The 21009-nt window shown below is 42.0% G+C and overlaps 2 protein-coding genes across 5 annotated transcripts in view; both read right to left on the bottom strand.

Annotated features, from left to right (window-relative positions):
• Window positions 1-5601, bottom strand: part of MTR (5-methyltetrahydrofolate-homocysteine methyltransferase) — a 53390-nt gene extending 47789 nt beyond the window's left edge. For all 4 annotated transcript variants that reach the window (XR_012586136.1, XR_012586135.1, XR_012586137.1 and 1 more), the window contains exon 1: window positions 5425-5601. Coding sequence is in view for 1 of the 4 variants with exons in the window: in XM_074580029.1 (XP_074436130.1) it covers window positions 5425-5452 (28 nt within the window). In the remaining 3 variants the exon portion in view is untranslated. The remainder of the gene's footprint in view (window positions 1-5424) is intronic.
• Window positions 5602-18999: 13398 nt separating this feature from the next.
• ACTN2 (actinin alpha 2) overlaps window positions 19000-21009 on the bottom strand; it is a 70103-nt gene continuing 68093 nt past the window's right edge. Inside the window, exon 21 of the mRNA XM_074580041.1 lies at window positions 19000-20352. Coding sequence (XP_074436142.1) covers window positions 20194-20352 — 159 coding nt within the window. The 3' untranslated portion in view covers window positions 19000-20193. The remainder of the gene's footprint in view (window positions 20353-21009) is intronic.

Consider the following 21009-nt stretch of genomic DNA (forward strand, 5'->3'; position numbering starts at 1 on the left):
AGAAAATAAATCCAATATTTAAGCAGCTTTGAAATTCCCTATCTATACACTTGGGCAACCTGAGTTCTTCTGATTTAAGAAACAGAATAAAATAACTAATCCTCTACTGAAATCTAACAGTAATTGGTTTACTTCACCTACAGCTCCAATCACATGATGTCAGGTAACAGCAGCATCTGTCTAAATAGAATTAGACTCAATTGGACTTTCCTCTAAGTACAGTCACCTGCAGGAACAAAAGTACCAAAAGTTCACAAGGGCATACACCAAACTCTCTATATAAACTTGTCTCCAACAGCAAAAAGCATGGTAATTTCCACTACAGCAACATTTGAACTGCAAACAGAGCTGCCTCTTGGTACCTGACACTGTATTGCAAGTGCTACACAAGTACAATCCAGAAACTAGTAAACTTCACTTCAAAAAAATTCTACTTTGATTACCTATGTCGTAATGAACAAAGGGAAAGAGAAATGAACTGAGCAAGCAAAAACAATTCTTCAACTGAGTCTTTGTAGGATTAGAATAGTAAATAACAATTTTGCACTTTTGTTAGTGAGCAAATGCCAAGATACACCAACAGATAATAGCCAGGTTTTATTTTCTTTTGCATAAACACAGCAAGATCTTCTGTTCTGCAACAATGCCAGAAAAAAATAAATCAGGCAAATCACATGATAATTACAAGATACTGACAGGGTAAGGCTAATACTGACTGAAACAGGAAACTGTAGAAATTTCAGAGCTACCATTAGGAATAAAGATGCAGTATTGTAATGCTTTAAGATCCAAACAAAGCCTATCACAAACATCAAACAAAAAGCCAAAGCTATAGTCTGAGGCTTAAAAAAAAAAACCAAACAAACAAAACAAAAAACCAGCACAAAACCCCCACAAAAGTAATCCTACTTTTCCTCTTCAGAATGTATGCAGAATCATTTTGGAACAAAGACACACTTACAAGCATACAGCAAAATAACCAAACAGCCTCTTTACCAAAATCCCAGTTTACAAGAGTGGGACCCCACTGATCTTTCACAACCATGTAGATGAATGATGTGTTATTCTTCATCTCTCTCCTCCATTCAGCTTGGGCTTACGCACTTCGAGTAAACACCTGTTTTGCATTTTGGTCATGCACTACCATCAAAACACTTGTAAAAAAGGATGATTTCTGAAGCACAAAAACATCCTACACCTCATTACAACTTACACACAATAGTACTTAAAAATCACTGGCCACTGCTAACTGATTTGACTTTTTTTTTTCCTTCTGCAGTCTTGCAATGCAACTTCTGTTTTGACATCAGTACTGTTAAAAAAAAAAAAACCACACTGGAAAGAAGATGAGGCCAAGAGTAAAGTATTACAAGGTTACATTTATACCAATGCTTTGAAAAAACAGCTCTAAATCAGATGTAGTCTCAGCAAGAAGACAAGCCAAAGAAAATTTGCTTTATAAGAAGTATGAAGCATTTGAAGGTAGATTAAAATACCAAAAAACAAGCCACCCTCATTTCAAGTTGAAAGTTTTAACACCATGCAGGCAGGCTCAGCAGGTTCTTATACAAGAGGCTTAAACCTACTCATGTTAAACCATCAAATTACTCATGAAAATAAAATCAGACCTTGAGCTAAAGGCTTTCAGAAGCAAGACCCAAAAAACAATATCTGAAATTACGACTGCAATACAGTCTCCCACGGATTGTAACTCATGTGCTTTGCAAGAGCTACAACCCAATGAGACACACAAATTAGAGCTCGCTTTTGCCTCTAAGTCAACTCCTTGATGCCCAGAGCTGCAGCCCAAACAGCTGAGCTGGGCCACCAGAGCCCACCCAAAACCAGTACTCCTTTCTATAGGCTTCTGTCCCTTCTACCTATGTGCTTCCCAAATATCTTCTCATACACACTGGAAAGCAAACAAAGACTTACAATCATCTATACGGTTTTAAATCCTGCACCTCATCTAGTCTGTTGCGCGTTCTCTACGGTTTGCCTTGCTGACTCAATGTACAGTTTTCTCCTCATAGGAGCACAGATTTCTGCCTCATCTCTGCTCCTAGCCCTGCGCAGAACCTTGTTCTGAAGAAGCTTTCCAAATCTGTGCTTCTTCAGCAGCATCTCAAAAAGCTGCAGGAAATATGATGGGAATCATGAAGGTGGGTGTCAGTGCCAGACGTACACACTCTACTTTTTACAAATGGATGGCATAGCTCCAAGCCCTCCAAACCCCAATTTACCTGTCCTTGCTTGATAACACTTGACTCTTCTTCCATTAGGAGCCTGCACTTCTTGAAGTCGTGCTCTGGCACACTGATAATGCAATTTTCAAGTTGGAAACAAAGTTTGCAGACAGGTCCAAAAAGACCCCAGATATCGGAGAGGATCAATTCATAAAGGCATGCTAGAAAGTGCTGAACTCTGCCCTTGGGAGAAAAGCAGGGAGGAGGCTGGGAGTCAGCTCTGCTAAACTAGTATCATAATCTTAATTCAGCATTCAGCTCATGTAATTCCTCTCTCCAGCACAGACAGGGTGCAAGAGTTTGTTACAGAATAAATGAAAAAAATTTCAGAGAAATTTTTAAGCAGGAAAAAAATCAGGTCAGCCTTTCCCCCTCCCCTTCCCTTTTTTTTGTTTACAAACCCTGCTCCTACCTCTGCTTAGCCAGAAGCTGATGAAAAATTTATTTTATAAAGATCATTGCTGAGCTTTAGGAAATAGATTTCCTCTTCCATTCCACAGTGTCCAGGAGAAAAACTGTCTCTATAGCTATAATAGAAATAGTAGCAAACCAGCGGTGCTAACAGGACCCAGGAACAATTACCTTGATTTTACACTCTACTAAAACTTAAAACGTAAAGCACACTACCACAGAGTGTTCTAGGGCTGGAACTAGTTTAGCAGGTGATACCAAGACAGAACAAAAGTGATTCAACAGCATTGGCTTAAAGGCCAATGGGATACAGAATGCAGAATAAAAAATCCTAATATCCTACTTTACTTCCACAAAGTAAACACTCTGGCTTGAGATCACTTAACAATGGAATTACTAGTCTGGAAAGGATAAATCAAATCAGCTACAACTTTTACGTCCTGTAGATGTTTCCAAGTAAGTTTGCATAGCACACAAGGCATCCCTGTGGTACAGCTGTTCACCCCTGGTCAGTCTACCACTAACAATTATAAACTCTGCCTAACATGTAACCTAACATTTTCACTGTAACATAACATTTTCACAATGTGGCAACTAAACAACTCAGGACATAAGGCAAGTTAATATTCCTTCACCTCTTTATCCCAACGCACATTCAGGCCTTATGTGCAGAATTGAAGGGATGAACGCATGTTCTCCACAAGAAACAGGACTTCAAAGCTTGCGATTTGCTTAAAAACACATTTTTCTGATGCCTGCAATAATTCTCAAAAGGTAGGTTTTTTTTTTAATTTATGCACTTTATTAAAAATTTAGTCTACTATAAAATAGTCTAGCACACTTGGAAAGGAATAAAGGATTACAAGTTCCTTCCAAAACTTTTAATAAAGAATCAACCCAGCTGTGACAATATTACAGTATTTGTGTCACATTAATGTAAAAGAACACAAATCGAAGAACAACTTCAGGAGGGAAGCTATAAGCACTTACAGTACCCCCCATTTCCCAGGTTTACCAGGTCCTGTCCTAACAGGCAACAGGGCCAATCCACACTTGCACATCCTAATTTAGCAAATCGGCATTCCCCCACACCAGCTCCAAGCACAAGTTTCTCCATCATTTAAAAAATTGTTGTACAGAATGCAGAAATTACAATAATAGCTAGAAAGGATTCTCCTGCTATCAGCCTGCCACTGACAACTCATGACAAACTTAGCGTTACTTGCTGTTTAATTAATTAAATCTTCTTCAACTGGATGCCTCCAGTTGAGGCACTAAGAGTTCATGAAACACTAAGAGTTTCATGAACTGTAGCAACAGATGGCAGACAGGTCCTCTTCAACAGTGGGCAGCAGCACCCTATCGCTAAGTTATTTGCTACCCTGCCTGTCCAAAGAGAAAAGCACTGGATCTTACCACTTCACCGTGGGCACCTATGTGCATCTTGCTGACATTTCTGTGTCAGCATTTGTCTTTAGAATCATTCAGGTCTTCCATAACAAACAGACACTTGTGTAGCCAATACGTTTACAAAGTCAGCTTGTACAGCAAACAACTACACTGAAGTCCCAGAATAACAGAGGAGGCTTGTTAGTTGTGTCCTCCGTCTCTACCTAAACATGCAAATCCCAGGCTCAGAAAGCTTCCTGTGTTATAACCACAACTGTCCATCTCCCAACATTAAACTACTCACAACAGATTATTATTCATTACAGGCAGGAACCATGGGGAAACAAAACAGCCTCCAGATAAGCACAGTCTTGCTTTGTGGCATGCCCTGTGCTGAAAGGCTAGGGAGAAGCACTTCACTCAGCTTCCCGACAGGCTGCTCCTGAACACAGGTCCCTTGCATCACTGCCAGACGTACACACCATCATCTACTCCCTTCTGCCTGTTCAATGGGGCTCCACAAGCAACCCCGGCACGCAATTTTTGCTGTCACCTGAGAACTTTTCTCCAGCTGCCACCACTTCTCAAGCTGCTGCTGAAACACCCTCCCATGTCTCCCATTTCAGCCAAACCCCTTCGGTTCTGCAGCAGCAGGGCAGCTGCTAGCCATGGCTTGACCCCAAGTGGCATGTCAAAAAGAGCAGGGCAAGTCAATGGCTTCTTTACCAGAAGAATCTGGAAAAAACCTCAGACCACAAAAGCTGTCAGCCTGTCTGACAAGCTGAGGGACGCAAGCCTAAGCTTAAGTACATGCTCAGCAGCAGGCATTCCCTCAGAAATTAATACTAAAAAGTGAAGCGCTCAGGATCTCCTCGGGTAGCAGCACCGCTGAAAGCAGCCACTGACAGAACTGTCCATTTAAAAATACAACATCAATTAGCAGCGAGTTTTACTTCCTCTCCCCTCCCCAACTTCTGTTTAACCCGCGCAACGGCATTTTTGGCTTGGAGCCCTGGAGCACACACACTCCCCACCACCAAGCCGCAGCCTCTCACGCACTTGAGTGGGTAGTTTGTTTTGTTTGGGGTTTTTTTTTCAAATTTTATTTTTTCCGGCTTAACTGCGTCCGACGGGGCGGCGCGGGCTCCCCTGCACCCTCCGCGGTAGAGCGAAGCCTACTCCAAGTCGCCGCCTCAGCCCCGGAGCGGCCCTGCAACAAGCGCCCGTATTCCCCACCGCCATCGCCGCCGGGCCGGTGTCGGCCGCTTGAAGGCCGGCCGAGCCGCCAGGCGCGGCTCTCACAGAACTTTTAAACGCTGCGAATAACGGACACCCCCCGCCCGCACCCCCCGCCCCCCTGAGCGTTCGCGTCCGTTACCCGGCGGGTCGGCGCCGGCGGGCGCCATGCTGCCCAGACGTCACAGCCGCGCCGCGGCGGCGACAGGCACCCCCGAGGCGGATGGCGGGGAGGGCGGCCCGCGCGCGACCCGTGGGGCGCGCGCGAGCGGCGAGGCCGCCGCGTCGGCCCCCTAACGCGCGAGCTCCGCCCAAGAGCGCGGGCAGGAAGCGCGGGCCGGCCGTTGCGGCGGGGAGGCGGTGCCACCGCCTGACAGACAGGGAATCGCTGCCTGAGGGGAGAGCGGCGGAGCTCACGGGGTTGCTCCTCGGCAGGCTGGAAGCTCCCCCGAGGTGGGGGGTTTGCTCTCCCTCTGCGGCCCGAGGCTGGCAGCTGCGAAACGTAGGGCTGGACGGGGAGGGCGAAGCCTGGTCTGCTGACTGAGCGTCCTGACGGGTAATGCCGGTAGCTTTAGGTGCCTCGGTAGCTACTGGGCAATACTTTTGCTGCTAGGCAGGGCTGAACAAAATGAGTTGTCCCATCATTGTGGGAAGTTGGGGCGGAAAGTAAGTCTTTATAGTGCCAACAACACTGGTATTGCAATTAAAGAGTAACTCAGTATGGAGAGGAAACAGGCAAATGCGCCTTACATAAACTGGAAATCAGTGCTCCCAGTGCTGTGCGGATGCATGTTAATGGTGGGTAAACCTGGAAACAAGTTTATACTAAAGGAATTGAGCAAATTAAGGCACAGACACAAATAAAATGTGTCTTATTTTGACATAAGAGTTTCACTTCTTTTCCATAGTCCGTGATGATACGTCCTTTCAACTTCTTATCTGAGGACTCACGTTCTAAAAGAAAGAAATGCCTGCAGAGCAGCCTCGCAAACAGGGAATACTTGCCAAGAGTCAGAATAGCTCAGGGGAATAACGTCTGCACTCATTTAAAGTGCTAGTAATTCAGATGCCAGTAGTAAACACGAACAGCATTGTCATTTAAAGTAGTTCAGTGTTCAAAATATGAAAAGAAAAAGGAAGTCTGTAAAATGGATTATTGACCAGCCTTTCCTGTTTTCCTTGGCTGGTTCAGTAACTTAAGCTCGCAAAGCAAGATGTAGAGGCCACTGGTTCCGTGTTACCAGGAATGAACTGAGTTTGCTTCCCTCCTTCAGGCGCCAGGGCCTCGGCTCTGGGCAGCAACGGGAAAGCCTTTTATCAGCTCAGAGTATGTGTTGCTACATGTACCGTACTTACTTAATAATGGCTTCTGCATTTTCCCTGAAAAATTTTAGGAGATTCAAACTGAGTTGAAAGCCATTAGTGCAGATGATTCCTGGAGGCTAAATGTGTACTCTTGAATTTTCTTTTGAGACACAAAGCCAGTTGGTTACAAGCCCTTCGAGTCCAATGTGATCTAGGAACTTTTATAATCAGCTGTCACTTTGGTCAATGGTGATGCAATGACATATAAAAAATGTAGCATTCTGTTCAAATAATATATATGTCTAATTCAGCTTCAGAAAAAAGTACAGGCAGCTTACAAATCAAACAGAGAGTAGTCGAACTTCAGAGCCCATGTAGAGGCCACGCTCCAGTTTTGAATGCCAGGACACATCGCTGGAGAGCGGACCTTGCCTTTTAGAAAACTATTGCAGTGGTCAGCCCAAGCTCCCACTACGAAAATGTGTCCCAAAATTCCAGTGTAATACGCAATGGTCTGGAAACCCATAAACTTTAAAAGCTAACAACAGAAGCGGAATACACTAAACAGAAGCAAAAGTCGGGTACTACTAGAGACTGCTTAGTTTTATCACTTTTCCACATAATTTACGTGTATTATAGAGATGGGCAGTGCCTTGAGAACCATTCATTAAGGGATTTTAGGGTGTGCATTTCCTTGCTTGACTTTCTCCAACCTCCAGCCTTTTTGTCATGCCACATAACACACTGAAAATTTTCTCTGGCAGCAATTCTAGGTAAAAAGATCACTGTCTCCACAGCTGTTTTGTGGCGACAGATCTTTGTACCACAGCTCAGCGTGTCCTTGCGTGTGCTGATGCAGTTGTTTGTGTAACTGCTGCAAAGTGGGTCAGTGGGGAAAAAAAAAGAAAAAAGCTGAAAATCTGAAAGTGCTTCTGAAAAGGATCATTTCACATGTCCCATTTACTCTGCAGTTTCACAACCAGTTTGAGGCAGTTTGCGCAGCGCAGTCCCAAATTCCACCCTGTGCCATCCTCATATTTCCACGCTTTTCCTTGTGTGGGTGCTAGCCCTCAAACACAATTCTTCCTTAAAGCTCAATTTTCAGTGAGAACAGGTCGCTGATCCAACTCGTTTGCAGCTGAAGGGTCTCCAGAGCTGACGAAGGAGCAGCAGCAGGAAGAGAGGCAGCAGCCGCCCAGCCTCAGACTGTGTTTAATCTGCTTGAGTAACTGGAGTTTTACAGACAACTGAATGAGCACAACGGAGGCAAGAAGAATGAGTGGTTAAGGGGAGCGATTATTAAACCTGATCGTCCAACAAAGGACTATCAAGACAGAACTTCAGCCTTAATGTGTTTTGCAGTGTTAGAGGATCTCGGTTCCCCTTTCTTGGTTTAGTTTCAGTGATGACAGTACGACGCAGTGCGAAGAATCCCGGTGTGCATCCCTACCCCAGGGCTGCTGCACACCTGCAGTTACCAAGACTTTTTAACTGTTTCTTTGAGAAGCTCTAATACATGGCGTGTTTACAGGAAACCTTCAAGGATTTGCAGTGAGCATGCCCTTAAGCTTGAAAAGTGCTTTTTCCTTGTCTTACCGAGTGTTGTTCTTATTTTACTAAATTAGGCTGTCAAAATGCTGTTCCCTCTCATACATTTAGAATAACACCAAGAACAGCTTAGAGTTGCTGGGAGCAATGGAATAAAGGACGGGAGAATGCAAAGGTGCCATCATTTCCACATCTAAGAAACCTGCCCTTAACACTGTTGGGAATGAGTCCTATTTAAACATCAGTTGCAGACATAGTATCATGCATGCAAACATCTGTCATCATGCTGAGAATCCTGGTTTCTGAAGGTGCTTATAAGTGGTGCTCCAATGAAGTTAACATCTTCCTAATTACAACAGGATTAAACTATAAATCCAAATTAATATACTTAGCAAAAAACCAATAATAGTCTTTAAATCAGATCAGGTTCTGGTATTTCAAGTATATTTGAAGGTTTTTTTCAAATTACTGTTTTCTCCAGCTCCTCCCACACATAGCTGAACTCTCGTAGGTCTTTTGAAACCAGGTACTGTTTGCAGCAAAGCAAGCCATCTTCGTATTTTCTTCCCCCCCCCGGTGCTAAGGGTCTGATTCACTAGTTTGTTACTCTACTTGCACACCTGTGTATTCAAATGGTATACTCACCTTATGCATGGGTAAGAGCAAACACACAGTTTTAGCACACTCTCTTAGCTTTTGGGTATGTGTTTTAGATACCTCCATAGTATTCATCACAAAAACATGCCTTTCATTCCCATATTATCTGCCTTTATTCCTGAGGATGCAGTTCCCAATGGACTATTCACATAATTAATCCTTATTTAAACAAGAACAGTGGGATTATTCATGTTACTAAAGAACAGTCTTATTTCAGAGGATTATATCCAAATGAGGCATTCGCAGCACCATGCAGGAATCTGAAAGAGCAAACAGATTAATCTGATTTCAGAGCACAGCTCTCGGCACTCTGTTCTGTAAGGTTACTTACCACTTGTCCTATTTTGCTGCAGCTGGATTCTTGCCCTATTTCGGATGACTAAGTTACGTTACTTGTTTTTTATTTTTTAGAATTTCCTCTGTGCTTAAGAATTACAATTTCTATTTAAGAATTAATTTTCTAGCTCCACAACATAGATACAAATTATTTGTTCCATTTAAGTCAAATAATGATGTTAACATTTCTATTCCAGGATCAAAATATTACCAGAAACCAAAAGAAAGCTGATTGATTGTTTCAAAATCAATTCAAAGCACAATCCAAATGCCAAAATAGGCTATTAAACATACACAGTTTAGAGAAATACCAACAAATTTATTCTACTTACCATAGAACAGATTTTGGACTTCACTACTTTAAAAAAAGCCTAAAGTCTCCATCACAGTGAAAACAAACACAATAAAGTGAACTGCATATAACATTTTGCACCTTTTTAGAGAATCTGTGTTGATTAAAAAGGGTATAAATGCCCAGGAGGGCTGAGACACAGGCATGAAGAGGACTGGAAATTCAATAGGGGGTGTTGTCCTACAGTTTATCCATGCTGCTGCACAAAGCAAACTGTGTCAACTGCTTTCAACTTACTACAGGTTTCATAGGATTATGAAATTTTGCATCATTTTAAAAACCTTCAGGATGCCCCTTTCAGGCATCCACATCAAATCCATGGAAGAGAGAGGAGGAACCACTGCAGGCTTGCCAGCTGCCCTGTGACAGCGTGGGGAAATGGGCAAAAAGGGCCAGGACACATGCAGCTAAATGTGTGCACCAAGGAAAACCTGCTCAATACTGAGCTCTGAGAGTTGGAAAACATTTTGCCTTGGGTGTGTATGAGATTCTTAGCTCCTTTCTTCCCGTTAGCACAGCCTGCTGAAGTCTGAGTTGCATTGCCCCTGCCCAGGTCAGGACAATATCTGCTCTGGATCAGTTACTGGTTACAGAAACAAGTTTCTGAAGGTACCTCCTGGCTTCTTATATGCTGGCAGAGCTTCTTGCCGATGTTGCCAGACATCCCCAAGCTGAGGGGCTACAGCAAGCCATTTATGAAGTTCTCCATTCAACAGAGAGTGCCTCAAAAATCAGTCGAGGCTGCAGGGCTCACCTTGTGAAAAAGAACTGGAAGGTCTTGGTGACAGAGTAGGCATGAGGGTGATGGCAAAGCAGGCAGGAGCAGTAACCTCACAGGCAAGGAGGCGGTCCCACAGCACCCGAACAAGAAGAGCAGGCCCAGCGATGCTACCAGGTTCAGCCCACAGTCCAGTGATCGGTCGGTAACCCATAGCAATGAGATGGGGCCACAGTCAAGGCAGGAAGTCTCGTAGACTAAGCAAGGCATAGTATACATACAACATAGCTCAAGCAAGGAGCAAGGATGAGGGCCTGAGTTAAATGCATGTCCATGGCTGACGGGTGGGAGGTACAGGGCAGGAGGTCTGATATGCCATGGGCAATTGGAGCCTGCTGTTGTTCTTATGGCCTTACCCAGTAGATAGACTAGCTCAGGGATACAGACACAAGAAGTTGAGGGGGACTATCAGAGCACAAGCACATCAGGTTGTGTTAACACAGCTTGAGATCTATGAAAGTGTGTCTAATAAGGAGGATTGTAGAAAGATTTGTCTGACTTGGAAAGCTGGACAACATGAGAAGTACAGACATAGCCAAGTAATGCAGCCATCTGCATCCTGGTAGTGCCAATGTAGCACAACGGAGCAGAGAAGAGGGACATGCGCTGGTCATACAACATGTGAGTGACATTGGAGAGCTTCCAGCAGTGCTCCTGGCTGCCGGTCATTACTCCATTCCAGGGAGCAAACAGCCTGTTAATGTAGCTTTCTGTCATTGAACATTGAACCTTTTAAGATTTTTTGCAAGGGCAGAGGGAATCCTTCTGTGTAAAATACCATGAAAGACCAGCGCTCTACTTGGCTTTCTCTGACTTACACATACAAACAATCCTTTATGGTATAAACTACCTGTTAGAAAAGCATGGTTTATAGGCAATTCCTTCAAAGGACTTTGAAACCACATGGTTCATTCAATTTGTTTTAAAGTCTAACCAGCTAGGTTTCAACCCTTTGTGAAAACTGACTATGTTCACAGACGTAGCAGTGACATTTTCTCTACCCTTTCTACAGGCAGTGACAATCTCCTCTTCAAAGTGGTTTGGGCAGTGCTATCCCCTCTCATGTGTTCAATGAAGAAAGAGAGAGGGGAGCAGGAAGTGATGAGGTCAGGAGCAAGGAGGCAGGGGGCAAGGATTTCAGTCCCCCACATGAGCTAGAAAACAAGTTTAAGGAACCAGTTCCATAAATATGAACCATCTAGAGAACTTTTGCTGGAAATATTAAATGTGAATAAAGAAAATTGTTTTCAAATCAAAATATTAAATTAAAGAAATATGCAAGTGGTATAACAATATAAACTTACCAGAAAAAAACCTTAATACTGAAAGTCTTGTATCTCTTAAGATACGAAGAAATACTCACAGGTGGTATTGGTCCTAAATCTTGACAAAGCTTTAGAAATTAAATTGTGAGGAAGAAGAAGCCTCTTGCATCTGCAAGCAGTAATCACGGCATGAACAAGAGACGCTGACAGGGAACATTGCTGTAGGGCAGAACCTTTCTTTTGTTATCAGTAATATAAATTTGCATTAAAGCAAACATGCCCAGGGTGTCCTTTGTCACCCTAAAGGCTTAATATTTCCAGCCTGTGGTTACTTACACCAGTCAGGTCTTATTCTTTGGTTAGTTTTCAACATGGAAGTGAAAAGTTTCTTCTGTAGTCCATGGTCTACAATAATTCCCTTTGATTTTCTTCTTTCTTGACATCTCTTTTTGCCTTGTCAAAGTAAAAGACATACGTTTGGGGCTTAACACTTGTAAAGCCTAAAATGTATTAAGCAGTCTAAGATCTGCTGACAAGTCCTCAGAAGTCTCTATTAGCAGTGCTATATCCCATCCGGCATTTTCCAAGTAGATTTCCCAACTGTTCCTTAGGTCAGGATTAGTCTTTATACACCATACAGCCCCTCATGTAATAGAGTCTCTGTCAATGACTTGAGCTTGTAGGTACTGTTAGAGGGCTGCAAAAGAAAGTACATCTGAGTCTTGCTGTATATTCTGGCATGTGAAAATACTCTGCATTACCCTCCCCTTCTCTCTTGTTTGCACTTGGACATGCATGCAGGTACATTGGCAGCTGGCAAAGCCATCAGGAGGGTAGGACGAGGGTACAGGCTGCAGGGTAGGTTAATCAGGCTTAACTCTCCTCCCCTCTCTTTGCTGTGTAGAGCTAAACTCGCTGCAAGCACCTTGATTTTGATGCCAGAAAGTGCTGGTGGAATAATCTGTGGTTTGTATCTTCATTTCCTATGTGGTACACAAATGTCTTTCCATATACAGCTGGTGACTGGAAAGGCGTACTATCATTCCTGTCTATTGAAGGGTCTAATAAGTACTCCAGGAGTAGCAGGTAAAGCTAAAGATATGAAATAAAACCAAAGGGAATAATACTTTATCTATTGCCTTAGTACAAATCAAGAATAACTGCATGCTGATTGAGTAGAAATAAAGTGTCTCCCTTCAAAATCTGATTCAGGGGAGCCTTGACATCATTAAACTAGATTTAAGTTAACATCTCCAGTCAGGAACAGTTAAGCTCTAAAGGACAGTTGTTCCAAGTGGGAAAAGGGCAGTCGCAGAGGGAGGTTGGTGACTGCATTAGAAGGGACAGTGGCGCTCACAGGAAGGGAGATGCCTCCTCAGAAAAGGCAAATGAGTGGCCACTGCTAAAGGCAGTCCTGTCTGCAGAGTAACTCTTCAATTAAATGCCACCACTGTAAAAAGGGTAATGACTTTGAGCCTGGTGTTGCCATAAGGAGCTATTCCAAAAGGACTTTGGCAGAATATTTATTCCGCTTTGGCTATTCCAGTCAATTGTCCTCTGCAAATACGGCCAACTGGAACATCTGGGTTCTTAGTCTGGCTTGAAAAAGCAATGAGTCTTACAAATCTCCCAGAAGAGGCAGAGTGACAGGGCGGTCAGCTGGGGGCAATCATAAATGAATGTTGTCAGTTTTTCACACTGAAATAAAATTAAAAATCCAGTGATTCATTTTTGATGGAAGGAGGGGTTTTGCACACTCATAATCAAAATATTTAATTTGTAGCATATTGGGGCCAGTCTGAAGTTTAGGTGGCTGATAGAGATGTATTGGTTGTTAAGGAGAAGAATGAAGAGTATTTAAAAATGGCTTGATTTTTTTTTTTTAATAAAGTTTGCATTTGTTTTTTTGCCACAAGCATAATTTCAGCTTCTTACAATTGCATATGCAACTCTATTCAAATGAAAAAATGGGAAAGAACATAACGATACTTTTACATTTTTATTTGCATAACAAAATGTGAACATTTCAGCCTCTTATTCCTCAAGTCACTTCAGCTAATGACACAGTTGTTATTTCTGAGTAGCAGAAGCGTTTGCTGGACAGTACGGTTGCTTCCCAGCTTGCTGTGCCACATCAGGCTTTGTCACCTTCGCTTAGCAAATAACAAAGCTAAAAGTTAGAACTGTCACAGCGTGCTGTCCCTAGACGGTGCACAGATAACAGCAAGACTGTTATTCAACACGCTGCACAATATTAAATTCTGTGTCTTTGATTTAATCACAACGGCAGTAGACAGGACCTAAGGGATGTGGTGTCCGACAGCATTGTGTCTGCCATACACATTCGTCATGCTCACCCGGCCATCCACCAAACATTACTGGGTGTCTGATTTTCATTTAAATAATCAGGTTTGCTAAAAAGTTTGTTAAAACCGTGACTAGGGGTTTTTGTTTTGTTTTGTTTTGTTTTGTTTTGTTTTTATCTCACAGGAGGTAGGATTTCCTCTCTCTTGGGTTGCCTGCCTTTTGCAAGCATCCTTCAGAAAGCTGGCATCATGTCCGTATGAGGAAAACAGGATTATAAATTCTGGCAGGTTACGTGTAAACAGATAATAAGTGAAACCAAAAAAGACTGTGAGGAGCAGTTTGCAGAAGTTAAAAGAACAAGCAGTAAACCTTTTTTTCAAGCATATCCAAAAGCCTGCTGGAGAATTTATAGGAACAGTAGGTCCCACTGAGAGGAATACAAGAATACCTCTCAGACAAGATCTTACTTTAGCAGAAAAACAGACTAAATTTTTGGCATTGGTGCACAGTGTTTCATAAGTTCCTGATGTACAAATTACTGGCAGCTCAGAGACTCTTCTGGGCACACACAGCCACACGCTGCCTCGCTTTTACACTTTCCCGCTGCTGGTAACTGTCAGAGCCAGGATACAAGTCTGAGCAAGATGTTTGATACAGCCATTCAGTGTTCTGTGTTGTTGTGTGTTGGGTTTTTTTTTAATTATATTAATTTGGTGTGACAGTTCAGTCCCAGTCAAGGCACAACTTGCCAACAACTTACACAAACATTTCTCTTCCTTCACTCTTGATGGCAGACTCGCTGAGCCTGAAACAGGGGACACTGTGCTTGTGGTCTGCCACCAGAGCTCTTCTGTACCCGAGCTTCTCGCACAAGTAGCCATTACGCAGTTGGAAGGCTCCAGCTCAGAGAGCACGTATGATAAGCGCTCCTCCCATCGACAGCGCTCCAGGGCATTTTTCACTTAGAGCATTAATAGGCATTGAAGGGAAGAAAGTTTCCAGGAATTGGGGCCAAATAAACCAGACAGGTTTTGGAATAGAACAGCCAGGAGCAAGTAGACGAGGGATGGATGGGTGTTGAAATACCCTCAGGACATTTGCCCCCTCAGGACACTCATCCAATATATGTGATTTCCCAAACCCTAGCAGATTGGCAGGAGAATTTCTTTTGAAGCTTATAATATTATTCCGTGATTCCGTGATAATATGAAACCCTAGTCACGCTCACATATGGAAAAGACTGGGCTTGTCGTTTAATGTAGCGCTCTTACTTTATGAGGGAAATGAGCGGTATTCCTAGTACTGCCTCAAGGTTTGTTGTCTACACATAAACGTTCTTTTGTTTGGAATAATAAAGCAGTTCTAGTGAAGGTGCATGGTTGGTTCCCTAATGCCACAGATTTACAATCACTTTAAGGTAACGTAAATACAGGCTGCTGTTGAAAGGGACTATCTACCGTTCTTAGCACCCTGGATATGTATTGCCAGCCAGCATGGGAACCAGCTCAGGGAACTCTTCTGTTTATAAGCAAATGGGATCATGGAAAAAGTGGATATAGACTTGTCCTTTGTGGTGGCAGCCCTCACCTTGGCTTAAAATTAGAAAGGAATAACAGATTTTAAAAAGAGACTAATACAAAAAAAAAAAAAATCAGTTTAGAACAGTCAGTTTTTCTATGTAAAAATATTTGGTCTGAAACAAGTAGAATCTCACCAGAACATGCTACCAGCTATCTGTAGTCCAGGCTTTACCCTGGTGAAGCAGCTCCTTCGATAAAACACCCTCTGAACACAGCGGGAAGGCAGACTCATGCACAAGCAAATAAGCACAGAGGTTGTTAACCATTAAACTTAGGAAAGAGAGACATGGGGAATGAACAGTTATTTCAGTTATTCTGAATCCTTCTTAATATTTACCAAGAGAGTAAAACCTTAGCGACCAGTGAGGTTGAAGCAACACTAGCAATGGTCATACTGTATAATTACAGTAGGTATTGTGTATTTGATATTTGAGCATTTTTGGCATCTCTGGGGATGTTGGGGTGCTTTTCTGAATCTGAAAAGAGCCTTTGGGGTGCTTTTTGTGTAATGCACTGAAAGGTTCCCTCCACAACAGCACCACCTCCTCTGGTGCTCTGTCTCCAGAAGTAGGGAAGATTTTTCAGCCATAAATCCTGACATAATGCAATAATTCAAAGACTACTGAGCAGTTTTCCCTGGTAAGAAATAAGTCAGGAATCCAAAGCACGGGCATACTGTGTTAAATTTTTACTGTGATGAACTCTACAGCTGCTTTAATGTCACTTCCTAGTGTAACAAGTGGAGAGCCAGATCTAATAATTTTTACTTTGTGCTCAAGATATGGAAATGAAGCACGTTTTCTTGTTTGATACTTCCTTATAAGTAATTTTCGTACAGATTATTCCCTGCTTTCTTTATTTATATCAAACTTTCACTGACTTTGTTCCTTTATTCTATTGAAGAATGACCTCAGGCGTGTTCCTCTCTTAGAAGTCTAGAGCTCCATAGGACACCAAGAGGCACAGTCCCACTGAAGAAGATGAGGACCAAGGACTTGGATTTTGCAAAATTAAATGATGAATGTTCTTCAAAGAAGTATCACCTCTTATCTAAATATTATTTTCTCATCTAAATATTACTGTAACTGTTTGTAGAAGCACACCAAAAAATACTGACACCATTAGCAATGCTGGAGGCATGCTCCTAAGGGCCTGTTCCTATAGAATTGTAGAGTGGTTCAGGTTAGAAGAGACCTTAAAGGGCAGGGACACCTCCCACTGGACCAGGTTGCTCAAAGCCCCATCCAGCCTGGCCTTGAACACTTCCAGGGATGGGGCATCCACAACTTCCCTGGGCAACTTGTTCCAGTGCCTCACCATCCTCACAGGAAAGGTTTCTTCCTAATATCTAATCTAAATCTACCCTCTTCCAGTTTGAAACTGTTGCCCCTCGTCCTAGTGCTACACTCCCTGATAAAGAGCAATGATCAAACAATTACTTCCTGACAGAATTACTCTCAGCCACAAGCCATTTAAATCAAAAAAGGAAACTGCTAACTGTCCAAATCCAGCTGCTAAATGCTATTTTCCTCCTTCATTAAGACCACTTGTGTCTGGGATAACCTCTACAAACACCAGGAGCTACCTCCAAGAAGTGGGCAAACTGAACGGGATGTTTTGATGAAAATACAAGCCACTAGGAGCGGCTTTGATCCAAGCCTTTTGTGGCCAGTAGGTAAGAGAAGTAGTGCTGGAAACTCTATATATGAAGAAAGGAGGTACGAAGGTAGCACAGAACTGCAACAGTTTTCTACCTGCATCAGCACCTTTCTGAAGACCAGTGACTGAAAACGATTACTACAAAATCAAGATTATCTTGGCAGGAAGTTTTTCAAAGAATTGTTGTATCCATGTAAAGTCACAGAATACATCTGTATTGCAGTCATGAAAGCAATTTAAAACCTTACTGGCTTTTTTGAATTTTAACTTAGTCTATAACCTTCATCCACGTGATCATCAAAATAATGCTGTACCTTCACCTGTTGAACCTTGATTTGGCCCCTGTGATTGGTATGTTCATTACCCTGGGCTCAGTTCCTGTGCTTTTGTATAGTAAAACTAGTTTGCTGCCAGCATTACATAGACAGAAAATGCCACAGAAGCCATTGATTCAGAGTGTGAACAGAGTGATTCTACAGAAAAATACAAATGCCACCTACTAAAAATGGAGCCTTAGAGGAATAGGAAATCTCTCTGTTAAGCCCGTTGCCCTGGAATTTGACCACAGAATATTTTAAAAACCCTTGAATTTCACTCACTTCGTGGTAAAATAATACAGCTTACCTATTTAATCTAGTTACCCTAAAAATAATTGATGTTGGGAGAAATAGTTTTATGAAAAATCTTTTTTTTTTTTTTACGTGAAAGACATCGAACTAATAAATATGGTATAAGATTTTTAGGCCAGTACGGGTGGGTAATTAATGCCTGCAGCTCTCTGCCACTGCTTCTGTTCACTCTACTTTAGAAATTAGAAACCTGATATGGGAATGAAAAAACTACTTTGCAAAAGTCTTTTTTCTTGCTGCTGATAATGTTATCTCACACATGCTTTGATCAACAGAACATTTAGCTAACATCAGAGTTTAGAAGTCTCTTCCATGCTATTAAAAATAGGAAGAATATCACAATAGGAAAATTAGCAGGTAGAGAACATGAATGACACCCAATAGAAGTGTGGAATATAAACCGTCTCTGTGCCAATTTTTATCATAATCCTGCCTGTAGGACTGAGAGTTTGCTTTTGTGCCATGTTTGGAAGCTCAATGTTTTATTCTTCCAGTTGCATTAAACTGTGACAATGAGAGAGATACAGATTTATTTTTCAATAGGATTCAGCCTCCCCAGCAGTCATTTAGCTGCAAATGCCATTGCTTTAAGGCAGAGCTTCCCGACTTAGTTTGTGTGGGCACTGTCATCACAAAAAGAGATGGCACTGCACCATGTCAGTATCGGCAGTGGCAGTAGCAGCTTCTGGGTGTGCGCAAGGCTGCACTTGCACTACAGGAGGTGTGATTGTAGCCCTAGTATTTCTCTAAGTCCTCTGCTGGCCTTTGGACACAAGGTGGAGAAGGAAGAGGTTTTTGGTCATTGCCTGTCTCCTCTGGGATTGTTCTGAAATTGCACCTTCTCTGCATTTGAATTTGAATCATTCATAGATTTCAAAGCAAAGGCCAGTGAAAGCATACTTAACATCTGCAACTTAACAGCTGCAGACTTAACATACTTAACATCTGCAAACGAGGAAAGAGAGAGAGAGAGAAAAGTTAGGCCAACATCTTCAAAAGCATTACTGTCCAGGTCTCATTGAAATCAATCATCTAAGCTACAAGTTTAACAAGCTATGGATGTCTGTGCTCGGGTGGCTTAAAGGAAACTCTGTCTCCCTCATTCTGAGCTCCATCTCACTTCATGAGGCCATACCTCTCCTTCCAGCACGTAGCAGCTGTTGTTCGCGCAAACACAGTGTATAGAAATGCATGACATACTTTTTGAACTTTTACTTTAGCAGACTGAAATCTCCTTTAATGTTCAGAAATATTTCCAGTTCTTAGAGAGAACCACTAAGTGATTGCCAATGACAGTCTCATAAGGTTTTGAAAAGCAGACTTTATTTAATAGGCACATAATTGCTTTAATAGCACTGGGCTGCACAGCTCACTTCACCATTTGTAAATGGTTTTGTTTGATTACATTGCATTTCCTCAGTGTTGGTAGGATTCAAGTAAAAAAGTTACTGCTTTTACTTCTCTATCATTTCTCAAGATGGAAAAAAAAAACAGTACAACAACTAGCGCACAGGAGCATAATACAGACAGAACTGCCTGCGATCCAGGAGAAGGCAAGACAAACTCTAATTTGAGCACTGAACAGTTAAAGCTGCAAGACAACCACGCTACGTTTGCTCAGATGGGATTTTGCATTGCGCAGGATAGAGATGAATGTTGCCCGTTAATACAACAAGCGACTGGCTTGCTTATACTGAGAAACAGATTGCCCAACACAGACAAGAATGAGGGTTTCAAAACAAAACAGCTCACATGAAATTAGCTCGCTTACTATTTCTGATTATAAAAGTTGTACTCCCTCAGCTGTAAAAGTTAAAGGCTTAAAAGAAAAGTACTGCTTACAGAACTCTAAACCTGCAATTTAATCAGCTTTTCAGCTTTTCCCCCTATATTACAATTCTTTGTGATAAAAGAAAACCATCTTTAGGAGACAAAAACATAGCATTCTACATTATTTTCGCAATTAAGTGGCTTATTTGGTTGATATATTTCTTCCCTGAAAAACTGCATTTTAATATTTTATTAAATTCCACCAGTAGAAGCATACAAAATCAGAAATCACTAGAGGAAAATGATATTGCTCTATGAAAGAAAAAAGCATGACTTCTAACAGAGTTTTATGAACATCGTAAAAGAAGCACATATGGCATTAAAGCATTTTGAAAATGGAGAAATATTTTGTGAGTTTCAATATTCTTAAGTTTTACATTCTCCTTTCTGAATGGATATTTCCAAATTTAATATCTTGCAGGTTTTTTTAGTATATTTTCTAGCATTGTATAGGACAGACAACCTAAAACCAACAATGCAGAAATCTAGCGTGCTGCACACTTTAATATACACTAGTTACTTCAGTTAGTAGCATTTTACACTGACGGTACCTACTGTATTTGTAAAACTCGGTTTTAAATCAGCTCGTCAAAGCTTTTGAGAAGCAATCTGGGCAATAAGGTGGGTATTTTTAGTGTCTAGCGTGAATATGGCCAATTACAGAATCAGAGGTCGCTCTCTCCATACAGTGCTGATGAAAAAGAGGTGTAATCCAGAGCCCCAGGCACAGAACCTGGGCCGGTGTACGGAGGCATTCTCTTGATGCAGTACTGAGCCTGCTCAGGAGGCAGCTCTCGACGTAACTCATCTGCCAGGATATAAGGCTGGGAGGGGGGAAAAGGATTGACAAATTCAGTATGTATTCTTCAAAGACACAAAATACATTTCTTTTCTGTAGCTGTGACTAATAAACTTGGATATCCTGCCTATTTTCTTGAGACCAAATATTTTCCTCAGTAATTTCCATCCCTAACGATGAGTCGAAGGGGACAATCCTACCAACAAACTGATTAGGTCAAAATCCAGTCTCAGGTTATGTGACTGTGTATGTTAGCTACCGAGTGCTGTGCAGCCATGGGTAGACTACTACTGATACAACTCGTCCATGGATAGGTAGTGGGTATCTCTAAGGTGCACTACTGCCCCTTCTGCAGTAGCACGACAGGCACATTTTCAGTTAGAACCTGTTAGTTTCAAGGTCCTAATATATTTGTAATGAAAAATGCATTATTGCTCTTAATGGTTTGCATTTATGATATGAAGGGGACCCTCTGTTAACAGATTTGACATTATTTAAAATAGCAACGTAATGAAAACCATTGTTTTCCAGAGACCTTGGCTTTCATCTTCCACCTGAATTCCTACTGAGAACATGTCTGGAATTCACAATGCGGTGCACAGTAACTGAGATCACAAAATCAATACAAACAGCCAGAATGAGAAAATCAATAGAGTGAGCTTGGGCAAATAGACCTGTACTG

The sequence above is a fragment of the Larus michahellis genome, chromosome 3, assembly GCF_964199755.1.
Source record: "Larus michahellis chromosome 3, bLarMic1.1, whole genome shotgun sequence".
Classification (NCBI taxonomy): domain Eukaryota; kingdom Metazoa; phylum Chordata; class Aves; order Charadriiformes; family Laridae; genus Larus; species Larus michahellis.